Genomic DNA, 18,050 nt, shown 5'->3' with positions numbered 1-18,050 from the left:
CTATGGAAAACAGATTATTGTCATCATCCCCGTTTTACAAAAGAGGATAATGAAGCTCAGAGAATTTAATGCTTTGTCCAAGGGCATTCAGATAATAAGTGACAAATTCAGGGAACTTAAACCCTATTTTTATGACTTCAAAGCAACAACAGGCTTTCTATCTCACTAGTCTGTGTATCTTAGCCAGTTCGTGTGTGTGCATGTGCGTGCGAGAGAGAGAGAGACTGTTCTTCCAGAATTGCAGTTATAAACACTGTTGTTTCACGTAAGGATAGAATAACATATTTTGATTAAATTTTTGATACTAGTTTCTGAAGATGCCTGTGTTTTGTTGACCTTTTTAGTCACAGAGGCAGAATGAGTCAATAGTTTCAAGGAACAGAACACACAGCTTTCTTTTTAAGAAGTGATTCACTGAGAGCCTATTTTATTAAAAGTATAGCATGATTTACTCCCCCTCCAATTAAGGTTTCTTGTATCTAGGATCGTCCTAGTTATTTTAGATGAAAAATTCCATACCATAAAGAATGATCTCACCTAGGACTATGAAAGAGAAGGTGAGAGACCTGAGGTCAACTGCTGGACAGGAGTGCCTCACGTCCATCCCAACCACACAAATCGCATCTCCTGCATGAAGTGGTCATTGGTTTTCTTGTGGTTGTTGCTGTTTGTTATTAGGTTGGTCTGCTGAAAATTCAAGAGCTGATGATCCGGTCTGCTCTAAACTTCTCTAAAGAAATAGTCTAGGACCCCAACTTTAATATCAGAAACGATGACTACGGCAGGACTCCACATTTCTATTTTAATTGAATGCCAGTTTATTTCATGTTGCACAAGCAGTAATTTACGAGTTATCCTTAGAACATTTGGTCCTGTGTCTCAGCCACAGGCACGAAGGGTTCAGCACAACTCTCCATTCTCGATGAAAAACACTGCAGTAAGAACATAAAATAAAACCAAGGCTTTGCTCAAAATTAATAGTGCCTTAAGTTGTTTGGAAGATAAATAAGGAAATGCAGAAAAATAAAAGACTCAAAAACAGTTTTGTTAGGGTTGCCTGAGACCTTTCTGTTTCATTTCATTTACAGCTTGTAAAGAAAAAAAACAAACAATGATCCTACCTTCTTTCTCTTCAACATCAGAAATTGGGTCTCTGATTTTGAAAGCCAGGGTACGCAGTTACTCGGATTAGTTCTTGTGCTCTGGAAGTCTCCAGAAAGAGACTACTTATGTTCTGTGCATAAGCAGCACTGAAATATTTCACCAATACATGAGTAAACAAGAGCATTATCAGTCATTGAGCACATTTTATGAGCTGAGTGAAGAATATTCGTAAGTGGAATGGGAATGATAATGGAGCAGGACGGGCATGGGAGTCTCAGAACAGAGACACCAACACCTCCAAACCTTTCTAATAATAGGAAGGAAAATGCTCTGCACTGGATGCCATTAAGATGGTCTAAGAAAGAATCCTTGTATCTGGGCTGCTAAATTTAATTTTTCTGAGAAAAACAGAATGTGAGTTGATTTCTCTTTTATTTGCTTTTTTTAAAAATAAAGCTTTTGTTTATCAGGCTTTGTTTCTCATTTTCATGGTTGGAATACGATGAAATCCTATTGACAGATGGGCTTTAGCCATGCTAATTACCATGGCGATCAATTAACTCAGCTGCTGTTTAGAATAGAAGAAGTTACATAAACAACAATCTGGAAATTCTCTCTTTTATAAAGGCCATTGTAGAAACATCACCTATCATGCATATAATTAATGAAATATCCGGCAGACCATGTTATCATGGTACAGGGGGCTTTTGCATTTATTTGAAACCTTTTCACTCTATCTTTGTCCTGTCAGGAAACTAGTGGACATCCACGCTGCAAAGACGGTTGGACCCAAAGTGTCAGCTTAAATAAAGTGACTTGCCACATCACTAACTTTGGAGCTGGCCTGGCCGGTGGCTGGAGGCCTCACATCCTTCCTGTCTGAGAGGACCGCACGCTATTACTCATGTGTCAGGGGTGAATGTGTGTGGAGAATGTCAAAACTGGTTAATTTCAGGCAGTTTTGCATCATCTCATAGATATGTGTGTTGTCCCATCAACACTTTTAAAGTATGATATCCACTGATTATACACATTTATACTAAAAGCAACCACAAGGACTTGTGGATATTCCTGCGGTAGCCTCTGCCCATTTTCTAATGAAACCTCTGCCCAGGCTAGAGAGTAACATAAGCTAAGACAGACGGGCAACGGAATGCCAATGTCTTGAAGGAATCCTTCACTCACCGTAAAGCAGGTGAAGGTGAACTGAGGAAGAGGCCATGCAGAGTTCAGTCTGGGCACCGCACGGGGTTTTCCTCGTGGAGCCAAGACCGTCCCTTCACCAGGAAGGCTCTGACCGGAAGGAAACATGGGCGGAAACTCTCGTGTGTGTGTCTGTGTGAAAGCTGGGGACAGGAGGCTGCTGCCTCCGTTTGGTTACAGCAGCTACAAGGACAACAGTGAACAATGAGACGTACGTTTGTGTGAGGAGAAAGGAGTCAATGAGTGCTATGATCAAGGGCTGCTCCTGCAAACCCAGGCAGGTAGAGGGCACGATGGCCAAATCCTTCCTCTGGGCCCAATGCAGCAGCGCTGTGTGCAGTGAGCCTTCTGCAGGGTCCTGACCACGCCCTGCACGACCCCAACGGGGAGCATTCATCTCTTCTGAGCAAGAACAACGTTCGACTTACACACCTATCATGACTCTTATTAACTTCTAGTACATAAAGTAATTCAAAGTACTTGAGTCTTATCTCTCCTCGTAGGTATTTTGTTCTTTGAAAGAGGAAAATGACTCCGAGTCATCCTTCTGCCCTGGAAGCTACTAGTCCGATGACTTGCTTATAGGATGTGGCCATTAAATCTTTCTTTACTATGAGAAATTATTAACATGTTTCTGAGCTCATCTCCAGATGGCGCAAAAGCTTAACAAAGTATGTAAATAAAAACAAGTCTATAATTTTCCAAATACATATTCTTCTGGACAACTAATAGGGCCAATTCAAGACATTTCCAAAGAATAGATTTCTTCCACTGATTTCCCACCAGGAATCACTATACAGGAAGAACAAGGAGGAACAGCAGAGAAATCACAAGTAAATTAGAACTAAATAAAAAACAAATACTAACAGTGGTTTCAGACCTTAGCAGCATCCTCCTAGCAGCATTAAGAAAGGACTCATGAAGATCTAGGACGTCAGTGACACTTTGATGGGGATTCCTGTCCAATCCATAGGGCTGTGGCTATTTTCCCAGTCATTCCAACACATTTGCTTGTACATCATGATTGACGCCCTTTGTCAGGAACTTTGTAGGGCTCAAGTTTGAATAAGATATCTCACATCAAAAAAAAGAAAAAAAAACTAATGTAGGAAACATCCCACACAGTAATTTTATTTTTTTAAGATTTTATTTATTAGAGACAGAGAGAGAGAAGTAGACTCCCCACTGAGCGGAGAGCCCGACGTGGGGCTCAATCCCAGGATGCCGAGATCATGACCTGAGCCGAAGGCAGACGCTTAACCCACTGAGCCACCCAGGTGCCCGCACACAGTAGTTTTAACGAAATAAAAATATAATTTTAAAAATAAAAATATGATATTTAGTAATGCTGCTAGCTTGCAAAACCCTTTGCGTTGTCTTCTAGTTTGATACTTTAGTCAAACATACATCGTTCTTGGAAGATAAGGAATATGCTCAGAAATATATGTCAACCACCTGGAAAAGAAAGACACCTAGAAAATGCTCAAAAAGGAATACTTTGCTGATTGAATATTAACACCACATGAGAGGGAACCAGCTAATTTTCTCATTTTCAGGATAACACATAATTACCTAAATGTAATGAGGAGTTAATGATGATATTAGTGTCAATATTCTGACAAAGAAAATTTATGTTGAAGTTATTAAAGTGTATTTGGACTTAGCACAGGTCATGCCGGTATATCTAAACTACAGTGACAGTGTCTTTGAAATGTGCTGGTTACAAGTTTACTACAAAAGAGTAAACATTAAAAAATGGTTTGAATGGTTTTCCTCAATGACAGCTGAATTCAAAACATCTTAAGTCCCCATTATCATTATCATTCCTATTAGTATTTTTTACATGGTTATTCTCCATAGAGCAAAAATTTAAAAAATGGAAACATTCTTTTACTAAGGCACATTGGAAGTTAAGAAACAAGTAAGTACCAACCCATGAAATCATATATTTTTAAAGATTATATTTATTTATTTATTTGAGAGAGAGAGAGCAAGTGGAGGGGAGGGAGAGAGAGAGAGAGATGGACAAGCAGACTCCCCGCTGAGCATAGAGCCGGATGCAAGGCTTGATGCCAGGACCCCGAGATCATGACCTGAACCGAAACCAAGAATCAGACGCTTAACCAACTGAGCCACCCAGATGCCCCCATAAATTGTTTTTAATATGTCTTTAATTTATTAAACTTATTTAATCTATAAGTGTTTCTCTCACAAATTATAAGTAATCTACGAACCTTCAGTAATAAGGTGTGTGTCTTACACATCTGAGTATTTCTCATATGATTAAGACACTGGAAGGGACTATAAAGCACAAAATTGTAGCAGCAAAGCTTCTTAAAAATAAGTAAACACACACACATGCATATCTAGACTTGGAAAGTAAAGCCAAAGCCAAAAGTTCTATAAAGCCAAAAGCTATCAAGAGATATTATTTTCAACATGCAATATATAACTTAAAATGCATCCCTTTTCATGACAAAATGTTAAAACAGTAACCTGTAAAATAAAGTGATAAATACAATGCCCCCTAAAAGTGCTCCCTGCTGGAAAATGACATCATTTTTTAATTGTACATCCAGAGTGATTGAAAACATGTCCAGACTGAGTGTGCACTTGCTGACTTTCTCTCTCCCCACACATGTATATTTGTGTGTGTGTCCTCTGTCCAGATTCTGTCTCCTTATAATAGAGAAAAACTCAGTAGCTGAGTTGCCAGCAGATTGATATGGAATAAACTGTCAGGTCTCATGAGTTTCTTCAATTATATACTGTTTATACATTTATTTAAGAGGTTTTATCATGGTGTTTAAATCTCAAAGATGGGCAATACTAAACCTCTCCAATGGGAAACCTTCAAACATATGAATGAAAGCTTGAACTTTCATCAGAGTATTGTCAATGTGCCTTTGGATAAATAATTATCCAAAGAAATAAATGTCATTCATTTGCAACCTTGGAGGCACAATTATTGTATTGTTATAAAGCAAACGGCAGAACAGGAAGAAAATTCGTGGTTTAACCTCTACATCAGCTTTGAAATTCTGCATCTTTCCTAAGTTGCTTTGCGAATTTCAAGTAAATATTGCCCTGTCTTAAGATTACACTTTATTTTTAAAATAATAGCAGGCACATATTTCAAGGAAGGAATCCAAATGCAGCAAGCTAATATATTTGCTTAATGTGGTTTAATTATTATATATGCTACATCCTGACATTGACGCCTCTACTCCTTTTTCACAGAAAAGACATTTATTTGCCCTGCAAAGCGAGGCATGGAACTTTAAGCCGTCAGCTGACTGTACTAAGTGAAACCATCAATTATCTGAATTTTTTTTTTTTTTTTTTGGCTGCATTAAGGTTTTATAAAGAGGCAAATTATAAAGGGCATTATTGTGGATTTATTCCAAAAAATAACTTCAGGGCTGTTTCCTTGGCCGGCATGAAATCAGTGTCATCTTTTCTATTTTCTGGGTATTTAGGCTGTACAATGAGAATTGATTTTCTGAGCGATAGCCCCGAGACCTTGCAGGGGTCTCACTTATTGAAGAAAGGTTCGATTATGTTCCCATATTGTACTTACCAAGGAAGAAAAAGCAAGAGAATATACTTCACAGAAACTCCTCAGGAGAAGTTATAATAGCCTCCAGTTACCTGGATTTGCACATCGAGATATTTCAGATAGCCCATTTCTCAAAAGCCTGTGCAACAAGAATTTATGGTGTGGGAACATTTTATATTTAGGAGTATTTATATATACTCCCAGTGATCCCTGAGTTTATTACATAATCAGAGTAAGTTTTTAATTCAATTTTGAGGTAAGATAATTACCTATATGGTATCTGACTCACCCACAGTGCTGAGTCAAATGAAAGAATCATACAGTTTATACGGCCCCAGAAGGCTGTGTTTAGCACTTCAGATTCCAGGCTGCTCTGCAACAGAGATTTAAGGCCTGCACGGTGGCTGGAATAGAGGACACTAAGCTCCCTGATAATCCTGAATCCTATGGGATATTCTACGGAATGATGACACTTAATTGGCCAGACCTTGAGGCTTCTTGCTTTCCACTGTGTGTTCCCAGAAAATGGTAAAATAGTAAAAGGCACATAAATGCAAAATGCCAACAAAAGAATTACAGCAAGCTAATAAAACAGACTGCAAAGCTTAATTATGTTCAGTATCAAACAACGGTAATATGAAAAAAAAAGATGTTAGCTTCTTTTGATGTGAACCCTGGATTCTCGTTCTGCCAAAAAAAAGGGGGGGGAGGGAAGCTTATTCTACAAAAACAATTTCATCCACTGTTTAAGAAAACAAAACCCTTGCATTATCTCCCTAACTTACTAAGATTTTAAAACCGAACTGTGCAAAGTTGGTTGGTGGGAAGTGAAAAAGGACGTGGGATCGGAGCCTCGCTGGCTTCTGGCAGAGTCGTCTGGACGCTACGGGTCTCCTCTTACAGTTGCTCTCGAGCTCAGCACCACCACGGCTGATCTCTGACGAACTTATCAGGACACCAAGAACTACAGAAGACATTTGTTAACTTAATATTTTGAGTCAAAGGGCCATCCATCTCTACAAATAGTGAAGAACTGCTCTAAATAATTAATAATTTTCTACAGGAAAATTATAATGCTAGATTTTTACCCCCTACAATTTTATAAAATCCTCCTTCTCCTGAAATGCCGCTGCCTTTCTGGTTAAGGGTGTGAAGTTGGGCCCCGCACTTCCCAGCCCTCAGTCTCCACTCCGTTCACCCCCTGTGGCTGACTTCTCGCCGTCTCCCCAAGCCCAGGACTTTCAGGAAGCCTTCCCTGTTGGCACCCTCTCCACGTTCTGCATTTGTTCTCCAGATATTACTCATTTCTCCCGTGTTGTATTGACTTCTCTTGTATTTTTTACCCCCCCAATTTGTGAGTGTGCATATGCATACGTGTGTGTATGTGTATGTGTATGTGTGTGCGTGTATATGTGTCTGTGTGTATGTGTGCATACATGTGTGTATGCATGCGTGCATATATGCGTGTGCATGCGTGTATACATGTGTGTATGCCGTGTGCATGTATGTGCACATGTGTGTATGTATGTGCATGTGTATACGTGTGTGCATGCATGTGTATACATGCGTGTGTGCATGTGTGCATACATGTGTGCATGCATGTGTGTATGCGTGCATGCGTGTGTATACATGTGTGTGCATACGTGTGTGCACATGGGCACGTGTCCTCTTTCAGACTGTGGCTCCTCTACGAGCACAGCCTGCACTAAACATTACTCACGTGTGCATCCCCAGAACTTAGCACACGCTTCACACACACTGGGCGTTTAGTCAACATTCCCAATGTAAGTGAATATGAGTATGGAAATACCGTGGTAATTGGACCACTGAGTGAGATACAATCCTTCATCTGAGACAAACAGGAGAAACAAACTAAAAAAGTTCTTTGGGCTGATGCAACCTCTGATGGTGCAGGTCTGACAAAACCCGAAATTAAAAGGGGGTTGGGCAAGGCAGAGGATGTAGACTCACACACGGGAAGGCCAAGCCAGGGCAGAGGAGCTCCTCACAAACAGAGAATCCAGAGAAAGAGAGCTGGCACTCAAGGAGTGCACCCGGCCGCCACCTGCCCGGAGGGCCTCTGTCCGGCCGCCCGCGCCTGCCCTCTGGTGTGTGGGGGGCACCGTGCCCACGGCCGGCAGGGAGCCGCAGACGCACAGGGGGACTCAGGACGCACTCTGCTCCAGGACCCGCGCCAGGCTGGCCTCACAGGCTCCTCTCACAGTTCCCCGAGGTAACGGCCTCCCGCGAGCGGGTCCCTCGCCCTCCCCACACCACGGCTGACCACCGCCGTCCGTCCCGCTCAGGGGCCATCTCAGCGCCCGCGCTGGCGTTGGTCCTCCTCCTATTTTCATCTCCTAGCGACAGCGTCCCCTCTGAACCAACGAGAGGCATCTACCTGGTCCTCCTGCCCCCCCGGGGCCTTCACACTCCTGGGAAACCTCTTCCTTAAATCAAATAAATGAAAAGATAAACACACATCGCGAACACCTGCTTCGAATCCTTCCCATTTCCCTTCTCCCTTTTCTCTTCTTTCCCTCCCTTTTTGTACTTTCGGAGGGAGGATCCTTGCTCAGGGACGCTGCTTACACACTCCCGGGACCCGCGCTTCGAGGTCAGGTGTCCCTCCCCCGGGACCACCGCGGCCTTGTCACGGACGCCGGCTTCCGTCATTCCCCGCTGCGGGGCCTGTCGCTGAGCTCGGGCGTCCGGATCGCGCGCTGACCGTCGGCCCCGAGGAGCTGGTCCCCGCGGCCAGGCGCCCCGAGCCCGGCGCACTGCCCGCACGGAGACACGCTCTCCCGGCGCGGGGGCACGCGCAGCGCGCGGACACGGCTCTCCGGCGGCCAAGCTGCGCAGCGAGGCCTGAGATCGCGTCCTCCACGACGCGCGCGGCGGGGCTGGAGCGGCTGGGCTGGGGCCGCGGCCCGGAGTCGGGGCGCCGGCCGCGCACGGGGTTCCGAGTTCCAGGCGGCGCCGCACAAACGCGCCCGGAACGCGCGCCGCCCCGCAGGTTCCGAGCGGCCGCGCAGTCGGCGCTGAGGCTGGGGAGCGGCGGGGCTCGCCGAGCGGTGCGCGACCCTCGGCCCAGGCGGCGCAGCCCGACGAGCAGCCGCAGCGCCGGGGACACCCCGATGCCCCGCCCGTGTCATGCTGGTCACCGTGTACTGCGTGCGGAGGGACCTGTCCGAGGCCACCTTCTCCCTGCAGGTCAGCCCGGACTTGGAGCTGCACGACTTCCGCCTGCTCTGCGAGCTCGAGTCGGGCACCCCCGCCGCCGAGACCCAGATCGTCTTCCGCGAGCGGCTGCTGGCCGACGAGCACCGCGCCCTGGGCTCCTACGGCCTCCGGGACGGCGACGTGGTGCTGCTGCTGCACACGGACGGCGCGGGGCCTCGGCCGCCCCCACGGAGCGCAGGCCTGCGGCGCACCGACGGCCCGGGGACAGCCGTGCCGGGGACGTCCGGCTGCCGCGCGCCGCACCGGGCCCCGCGCGGCCAGCAGTCCCCCGGCCTGGCCTCCGGAGGGAAGAGGCCGCCGGCGCGAGGCCCGGGCAGCCCGGCCCTGCTCCGGAGCATGCTGCTGGCCAGCCCCCACGACCTGTCGCTGCTCAGGGAGCGCAACCAGCCCCTGGCCGACGCCCTGCTCAGCGGGAACCTCGAGACCTTTTCTCAGGTCCTCCTGGCGCAGCAGAGGGAGAGGGCCCTGCGAGAGCAGGAGCGGCTGCGGCTCTTCGCCGCCGACCCCTTTGATCTGGAAGCTCAGGCCAAAATAGAGGAAGAAATCCGGCAGCAGAACATTGAGGAAAACATGCGCATCGCGATGGAAGAGGCTCCGGAGAGTTTCGGGCAGGTGACCATGCTCTACATCAACTGCAAAGTGAACGGACACCCTCTGAAGGCTTTCGTGGACTCCGGTGCCCAGATGACCATTGTGAGCCAAGCTTGTGCCGAGAGATGTAACATAATATGGCTGGTGGACCGCCGCTGGGCTGGCATCGCCAAAGGGGTGGGCACGCAGAGAATTATTGGCCGGGTCCATCTAGCCCAGATTCAGATCGAAGGCGACTTCCTCCAGTGCTCGTTCTCTATCCTGGAGGAGCAACCCATGGACATGCTTCTAGGACTAGACATGCTCAGGAGACACCAGTGTTCCATCGACCTGAAGAAAAACGTGCTGGTGATCGGCACCACGGGCACGCAGACGCACTTTCTTCCTGAGGGGGAGTTACCCCTGTGTGCCAAGCTGGTGTGTGATGCTGGGCAAGAAGACTCTCCAGACAAGGAAGTAGCGGATACTATTAAGCATTCGGTCAAGGATTTAGGACGGAAAAAGCGTTGAAATGGGTTATGAATATGCGACCATCTTGGGGAAGCCTCAGGTCCGGGGAGATTCTAAGACATGAGCTCACTGGCAGTGTAATCATTAAAAACATCAGTAACAACCAAACCTGGCTTGGGGACTACCTTCTGGGATCCGTCACTTGCTTGAGCTTGGCCCCTCCTCCATTTCCCTTACCCAAAGATCACCGAACCTCATCCCGGGAAGGCTCTGGAGACTGCAGGTGATTTCCAGGCCCTTTCGAGGCCCTTGTCCCATCAGATTACAGGGTGGGGTGGCTTGTCCAAACCAGACGATATTTTGCAGATTCCCTAGAAAAAGCCATCACTGAAGACCCTACCAAACATCTACACAAAACAATTTCAAATCAGCACTAACAATAATTTATATTAAGAGAAATATGCCTATCTTCCCAGATATTGTTTTCTTTGGGAAAGTTCTTAGAAATGGTGAGTCGGTTACACTCCAGTTGATTAATACTTACAAATATCTGTTTTGGACAGTATAAAGGCCGATTTCCTCATATTTCATGTCTTCCCTTCCACTGGACTCCCCTAGAGTCATGCTCGCTGCAATCTGCCCCTGCAGGCCATTTTTGCCACATTTGAGAAAATGGATTTTTCTCCAGGAAGTCTGAAATAATGTCCTCTTTCCCCTGCATTCGAAGAAACCCTGGTCATAAAACAAAGGCCAGCAAGTAGACTTTTTTTTTTTTTTAATTATGGTGCATCTTGGAAGCCTAGTGGTTGTGACGGTGGGGCCAGTGGGGGGGGGGGGGTAGGAGCAGGCCATGGTCCAGATCCCTAATACTCATTTCAGCTACAGCATCTTTGTTTTTTTTTTAAACAACAACAAACCTCTGCTTTATGTATTAGACTGCTACAGAATATTGTGGGAACAGAAGGTTTCCCTATTAAAGTAACATTTGAAAACCTCTGAATGAGAAGACGTCTGAGCCCTCATTCAGCAATATGATCCATTCAAACAACCCACCCTGCGTTACTCCTGGAAGATCCGGGACCCATTACAATCTGTGGCTAAAACCCCTGACACAACGGGTCCAGGTGCCTGAGGCCATCAGACTCAGAATGTTTCAGGGCAGTAACCCATCAAGACGGATATGAGAAAGAAGGGTGCATTCAAAGTCAAGAAACACATGTTCTGATTCTAGCTCTGTATTACTTGGGCAAATCAGGTCACATTTTACACAACTGTGATTTCTCGTCTGTAAATTACGTTGGAGGGGAGAGCCATTTTCAGGTACCAAGACTATGTTACGATCGAGGGCACCCTTTCAGTTATTCTCTTTTCCCAACAAAATCTAAAGCCACTCAAAGCATTCCCTAAAGGCTACAGGAAAAAAAAAAAAAAAAGTCCTTCCCTACCATCACCTTTCCCTACCATGCCTTTCTTGGTCTGCTTCTTTTTTTATTTTGTTTTATTTTATTTATTTGAGAGAGAGAGAGCACAAGAGGGGGTAGGGTCAGAGGGAGAAGAAGACTCCCTGCTGAGCAGGGAGCCCGATGCGGGACTCGATCCTGGGACTCCGGGATCATGACCCAAGCTGAAGGCAGTCACTTAGCCAACTGAGCCACCCAGGTGCCCTCCTGGTCTGCTTCGTGGTGAGACTAACCATCTTATTTCTCTAGCGTCACCTCTCACCCTCCAGCCACCATTACTTTACCTCTCATGTTCTTCTTCCTTATAGGTGCTCCCATGCTCACAAGCCCCAACCTTGTCTACATTCACAGCAAGGCTTATTACACTCACTAAACTGCTAAAAATGAGCAATGGACAGCCTCTTTTCTACTTTTGCTTCTAAGTACTCAGCAAACAGTAACTAACAAAATGAAGGAAGAAATCCAGAGTAAAGCCAGGGATAAGCAATTTAATGTCTGTCACTAGATGAAAACGGACCCGATAAATACAAGGATTCCTTCACAGATAAAAACATGCATGTTCCTCAGCAGTTTCTACCAGACTCTGTTTCCAGGCCCATTTATGGAAAACGCACGTCTGATGTGCATATGCCATATGGGACTACTTGATATAAAAGTTTGATATAGAGCCGATCAGGATAGCTAACCCGTAAAAGCCAATCTAAAAAATCATCAGGTCTTTAAACTGAAAGATGATTTGTACCATTGCAAATCCAAACATACACACCCTCCCTTCTCAGAGGAACATCCCTCCTAAAATAGCTATGGTGGTTCAGGACCAGTCTCAAGAATAATTCCTTGTTTCTGGTTTTGAGCTAAACTCTATTATTCCATAACTTCCAATAAACTTGTCTTCACTCTTCCTTCTTCCAAGAACATATTTAATTAATGTAATTTCTCTGGCATGAAATAATCCTTTTAATATATGAAATCAATGTTATTTGAGTATTCTCTTCTGTAAGCTCTCACCGGATTATTTAACTATTTCTCATAGCGTAAGTTTGGAGTCATCTAAAAATTTCTGTCATGTTCCTTTGGACATATTCCAGCTTCTAAAAATATTACTTGAGTAAATGGGTTGATAAATTAAAAATACTTTTATTGAACTGAAAAGTGACAATCTCAAAGAAAAATCAATAAACAGAGTGAATTAATTAAGCGATGTCCTTCCTGATTAATTTTTAACATCACTGTCTTTCAAATCAGAAAGTATTTTAAAAATTAGTTTCATGGATTTAAATCTTGACTCAATCCTGTGTACACTTGAATAGATCCTAATCAATTAAATTTTAAGTGGATTAGTCTTAGGAAAACGTAACATCTTTTGCACGCCTATCATGTAAATTAGGTGCTATGCAAAGTACCTTGCATGTATTACTGCCATTAATCCTCAGAATAAACCCTCAAAATGGTCACCATTAATCTCATTTAACAGATGAGAAATTCAAGGCTCAGAATGATGAAACATTCAAAGACCCAAAGCTCCGTGTTTTTAAAACCTTTTCTTGACGACAATCTACATTTTAGATTGTGACCCAGTTTCACATCTCACACACACACACACACACACACACACATAAACCAGTGTGTATCTCTGAAACAAAAAGATCCTTGAAATAACATGAAATGTTTTATCCGTTCCCAGTCTATTACTTTGAAAAATTATATTTTTATTACTTAAGAAAATATATTAGACGTGTCCCACTCATTGTATCCCACCAATGTATCTTGACCCACAATTTGGAAAAACCTGACTCACCAGATCACTGAGTTCAGGTCTTTCTGATTTCAAATGCCAAGTTCTCTCCACTATTCAACCTTCTTTATGTGTCACAGCTGAGTCCTAGCTACCAGTAAAAAATGTTACAAAATGTCGCTGATCGGATTCTCGCTACAGTATGCGACTCAACCGTGTACAGAAGTTTTCATAAAACGGGTGAGACTTCAGTGTTCAGGGCCCTCCTTTGCTGAAATGAATGCCAATAAACAGCCCCACTGCTCTGTAAGTAAAACAAAAACAAAAACCTATGGAAATTACCTAAATGCTGCAAGTAAAAATGACCCCAGAGAAGCGGCCAGCAGAGCACACACAACCGTTATTTACTGAACACCTATGAACTGAGCACTGAGCCAAGTTGTTACAAGCGGGGAAATGAGTAAGTTACAGTTCCAGACCGGAAGGTGAGCACAGCCTGGTAGGGCAGGGGAAAGACCTGTAACCAACTCAGGATGAAAAGGGTGCACATGGAATTAGTAATATGTTGGTGCAGACGAAGGAAGGGATTTTAATTTGGGGTTATTATTAAAGTAAAAAACAAGCCAGTAAAATGCACTTTCAATATGTCTACAATGACCATCACTGATGCTGGGTAACAAAACGTTCTCTCCTAAAGTTCAGGTTTCTAATATAGAACTTATAATATCTACTGTTGGGCATTATCTACTGTTGGGAATTTACTACCTGGAAGATGATGAACAAATCTTCATTTTCTCTCCACCCATTAGTAATCAGGATAAAGCATACCACATGATGACACTGACCTAATGCTGTTAAAGATAATAAGCCCTTAAAAAAAATCCATTAATCCCTTGGTTTCTCCTAATGCCCATTTAAATGCCCATCTTACATGAAAGGAAATCACCACTGTTGATAAGCATGCATTTCAAGACTGCGGTAATACATTCTGCCACAGTTAAACCAGAAGACCCATGTTCGAGATTTGTAGAACATACAGTCTCAACTTCTTTCTTACAATACCAGGTCATAAAGTTTCTCTCGTTCCTAGGGGAAAACCCACTCCCCCCTAGAGAAAAAAGAAATGGAGGTCTCCATATATGAATTCACTTTCATTGTAGGGACTAAATGTAGTTTTTTTTTTTTTTTTTTTAGTTTATTTGAGAGAGAGAGAGCAAGAGAGAGAGCACTAGTGGGGCGGGGGTGGGGGCAGAGGGAGAAGGAGAAGCAGACTCCCCACTCAGTGGGGAGCCAGATGCAGGACTTGATCCCAGGACCCTGTGATCATGACCTCAGCTGAAGGCAGACACAGCCAACTGAGCCACCCAGGCGCTCTTAAACGGTGCCTTTTTAAGAGAACACTGCATTTATTTCAGAGGGCCATTGCTGACATCCAACATTCCATAAAGAAAAATGTGAGTGAATGGTGGGAGAGCGATCTGGGATTCACACCAGGGGGAGACCGCTGGGGAAGATATTATGCAGTGCTAACATTCATAGCGGTTCTTTGAGGTTAACGAGAGCCTCAAAAACCAAAGAGGAACAAAGGTAAAGTAAGGGTAGAGAAGGAAGAGGGGATTAAAACAAATCCGAAAAATCTGTGTTGCTTTTAAAACTAATGCTCTCTCGGTTTAACTGCTGTTTCATAAGGTGGGTGGGGACTGGGCTGAGATTAAGGATTAGCTCTTAGGGCCACAATACCTCATCCATCCTTGGCAAGTTATCCAAAATGAAAATGTTTTCACATCCCAGCCTGGGTCCAACATGCTTTTGAACCCGGGCTTGTTTGCATGTCTGGGTCCACCTGTTAGAATCTCAGAATTTCTAAGAGTCTGTGATCAGAAAAATGGGGTCTGCCATCCTGCTGTGCTTTTTTTCATGGATCCATTTAACAGGCTGTGGAGATGAGCCCGCCTGTGGTGGTTTTGTCTCTTATTACCACACTGAATGTTTTCTGATGGTTTCTTTCTTCTTCTTCTTCTTTTTGAAGAAAGACTTTTATGATGAATCCAGCTTTTCTATTTCTAATCAGTAAGGCTTATTTTATGAAATCATTAGAAAAATCATAAGATAATTTCCTGCTGTGTTGAAGTCCATGCGAGACAACATGAGCTCTACTCCAGGTGCGAGAGAAGTGTCTATTTTCCTACTGTTAATTGATATATTGATGCTGTATCCCAATAAAATAGACACTGATTACCAACATAAGCATGTCCCAGGTAAAATAATCACTTAATGCCATCAAATCCTTACCCTACAACATCAATCACTATTCTACAATCTTCCTCTCCTAGCACTTCACTACAAGGAGCTTGACATGGAGAGGAAAATTAATTTAAGGTTTCATTAATTCACATAGTCCCCCTTCAAACCCATGTCGTGTCTAGGGATTTAATTAGTCTATCTGTCAGAAAGTATCAATGTTTCCCATTCATCGACGTCACTAAAAATTCAGTATTTTTTGTTCAAGAGTCCAGTCACTGTCCTCTGTCATGCAGAGAGACAAAGAAAAATAAGTTGCCGTCACAGCCTTTAAAAGTTAGAGGAGCTAGAAAAAAATGCCAAGTAAATGGTTGCAAAATAATACTGAACTCTGTGCTGAATCATGAAATACAGAATATGAGTTCAGGGGATGATCTCCTGTATCCTGAGATGCTAACAACAACACAGCAGGATCTCTTGGGCAAAATTTTATTGAGCACCTACTATATGCCCGGCGCTATTCAGGTGCTGGATTTGCAGCAACAATTTTCTGGTGCTCAGTGGTACTCTGATCTGTAGCCGGCCAAACAGGAGAATCTGTCCCCTCCTTAAAGATGGGCCATTCAGGGCTGCTTTGAGGTGACCCAGCTAACCAAGCCAGCTTGCCTGTGGCAGATTCTCAGGGTAAACTTCAAGGCCAAGTGTGTGGTCTGTTTCTGCCTTGACCCACGGTGACACCGTGCTCAATTTCCTTCCTATTACAGGCTTAGTCTTGGAGCAGGGTTTGACAACTGTAAACAAATACTTGTCTCACAAGCTAATGAAAAGGCGTAGGGCTCACACAATGCATGAACAACCAGCAAAGCGGGCAGAAGAAGTTAACTATCGAGATGAGTCAATTTAATGGAACATCTGTTACACACTTAAAGTCCAGGGAATGGGAGCTGGAGTTCTCATGGACAATGAGATACAAACCAGATGGCACTTACATAAATGTTTGCGGACTTTGAAAACCTGGAATGGGGCCCAAATTACCAACAAAAATCTAGTAAGTGTTGGGAAATTCTGAAGTGATAATAATCCTGTTCATAATCGTATCTTTTGTCTTTGGTATTTTATATGAGGCCAACAGTACTTGCTCAAAAAATATAGATTTAAAGAATGAATAGATGGAAAAGCCCCACATTTATTAACAAGCTGATGTAGAGAAAGTGTGACTTTGTATTTAATTTTTTATATAAAAATATTTAAGTATAATTGGATTATATATAGACAGATTATCTTTGCATAATTAGAATAAATAAATATGTTCTGGGTTAATAACGTGGTTGATATTTACATACACAGATTTAAAATGTAAGTGATCCGAGAAATCAGTCCTTAAGGTGCTTTTAGTCTGGTAAACTTGCTAACTACTCACTCTAAGGACAATTTAACTAGCGTTTGCAGGGGCCACGTCACTCCTGCCCTCAGTCCCGGGCAAACCAGAACAGTCAGTCACCCTACAGATGTTGGAAGTGGGTCTTCGATTTAAGGCACACGAACATACTGCAGGAACCTCCAGACAAGCCGCAGACTTAACAGGCCTGAGGGATCGATGACCCACGTTACCAGTATACGTCCAAATATATGCTGGATGTAGAACGTCCTGATCTATTTGTACAGGAGAAATAACCTTATTGAAACACGTCCCTCAGATATGTCTGGACTGGAGAGTTAATCATTTTAAAAATCATAGAAAGCCACAACTTAAAAGAAGTACTAAAGAATTTAGTGAAAGAACCCTATACTTTTTTTTTCAAGAAAATCCAGAAGTTGACAAAGCTGTTTTAATTGTCAAGACTTCCTAGAAGTGTTATGTATTTATACTATACAATATGGAAATGAAATGAGTGGAAATTGATGTCAGAAAACGGGAGCATAGGGTCCTCAAAATAAACATTTCAAATAACGATGAACTAGGATTATCCTGAAAAAGCACCAATAAAACAAAATTATGCCAGTGTTTACACTTAGGATGGATTGAATTCAAGTCTCAAAGTAAATCCCAGGTTTTGCACTTTAAGGGGCTCTCTGAACAGAGGAGCAGAAACTTCATAAAGGAACCCAAATGAAGAATGATGTCACCTCCGCATTTGGAATTGCCACGGAGCTAGGAGAAGGGCAAGATGCAAGGAAGAGAGCGGAAGGTAGGTCTGCCCGCGGGGAAGCAGCAGAAGACAAGCGGGTTTCTGATAAGAAGCTGCGCTTACGGACGACAAAGGATGCCCACAAGCAGCAGCTCAGCTGAGTATCTGGTCGAGGAGTGCAAGAAACATGGGAAGACCCCGAAGCGGCAGAAAGCCCGACAGAGCTGGGGGCTGGGAGGCAAGGGGAGGGAGGGCGGCCTGACAGTAACGTTGCCATGGAAGCCGAGGTCTGAGAAGGTTCTAAGGGAAAGAGGTCAACCACTAATGTACCAAATAAT

The 18,050-nt window shown here is 43.9% G+C and overlaps 2 protein-coding genes across 3 annotated transcripts in view; one reads left to right on the top strand and one right to left on the bottom strand.

Annotated features, from left to right (window-relative positions):
• The window catches only part of PDGFD (platelet derived growth factor D), a 230,408-nt gene that overhangs the window by 97,395 nt on the left and 114,963 nt on the right, over positions 1–18,050 (bottom strand). The gene's annotated exons all lie outside the window — the stretch shown is intronic.
• DDI1 (DDI proteasomal shuttling factor 1) lies at positions 8,722–10,315 on the top strand. The gene has a single exon (XM_036091824.2). The coding sequence runs from the start codon at positions 9,017–9,019 to the stop codon at positions 10,205–10,207; it is 1,191 nt and encodes a 396-aa protein (XP_035947717.2). The 5' UTR covers positions 8,722–9,016; the 3' UTR covers positions 10,208–10,315.

Source organism: Halichoerus grypus, chromosome 11 (genome assembly GCF_964656455.1).
Source record: "Halichoerus grypus chromosome 11, mHalGry1.hap1.1, whole genome shotgun sequence".
NCBI classification, from domain to species: domain Eukaryota; kingdom Metazoa; phylum Chordata; class Mammalia; order Carnivora; family Phocidae; genus Halichoerus; species Halichoerus grypus.
The sequence above is the reverse complement of the archived record's forward strand: the minus strand, read 5'-3'. Positions and strand labels throughout refer to the sequence as shown.

Excerpts from the sequence above, each read along its gene's own strand:
- DDI1 (XM_036091824.2), top strand. The coding sequence starts at position 9,017 with ATGCTGGTCACCGTGTACTGCGTGCGGAGGGACCTGTCCGAGGCCACC.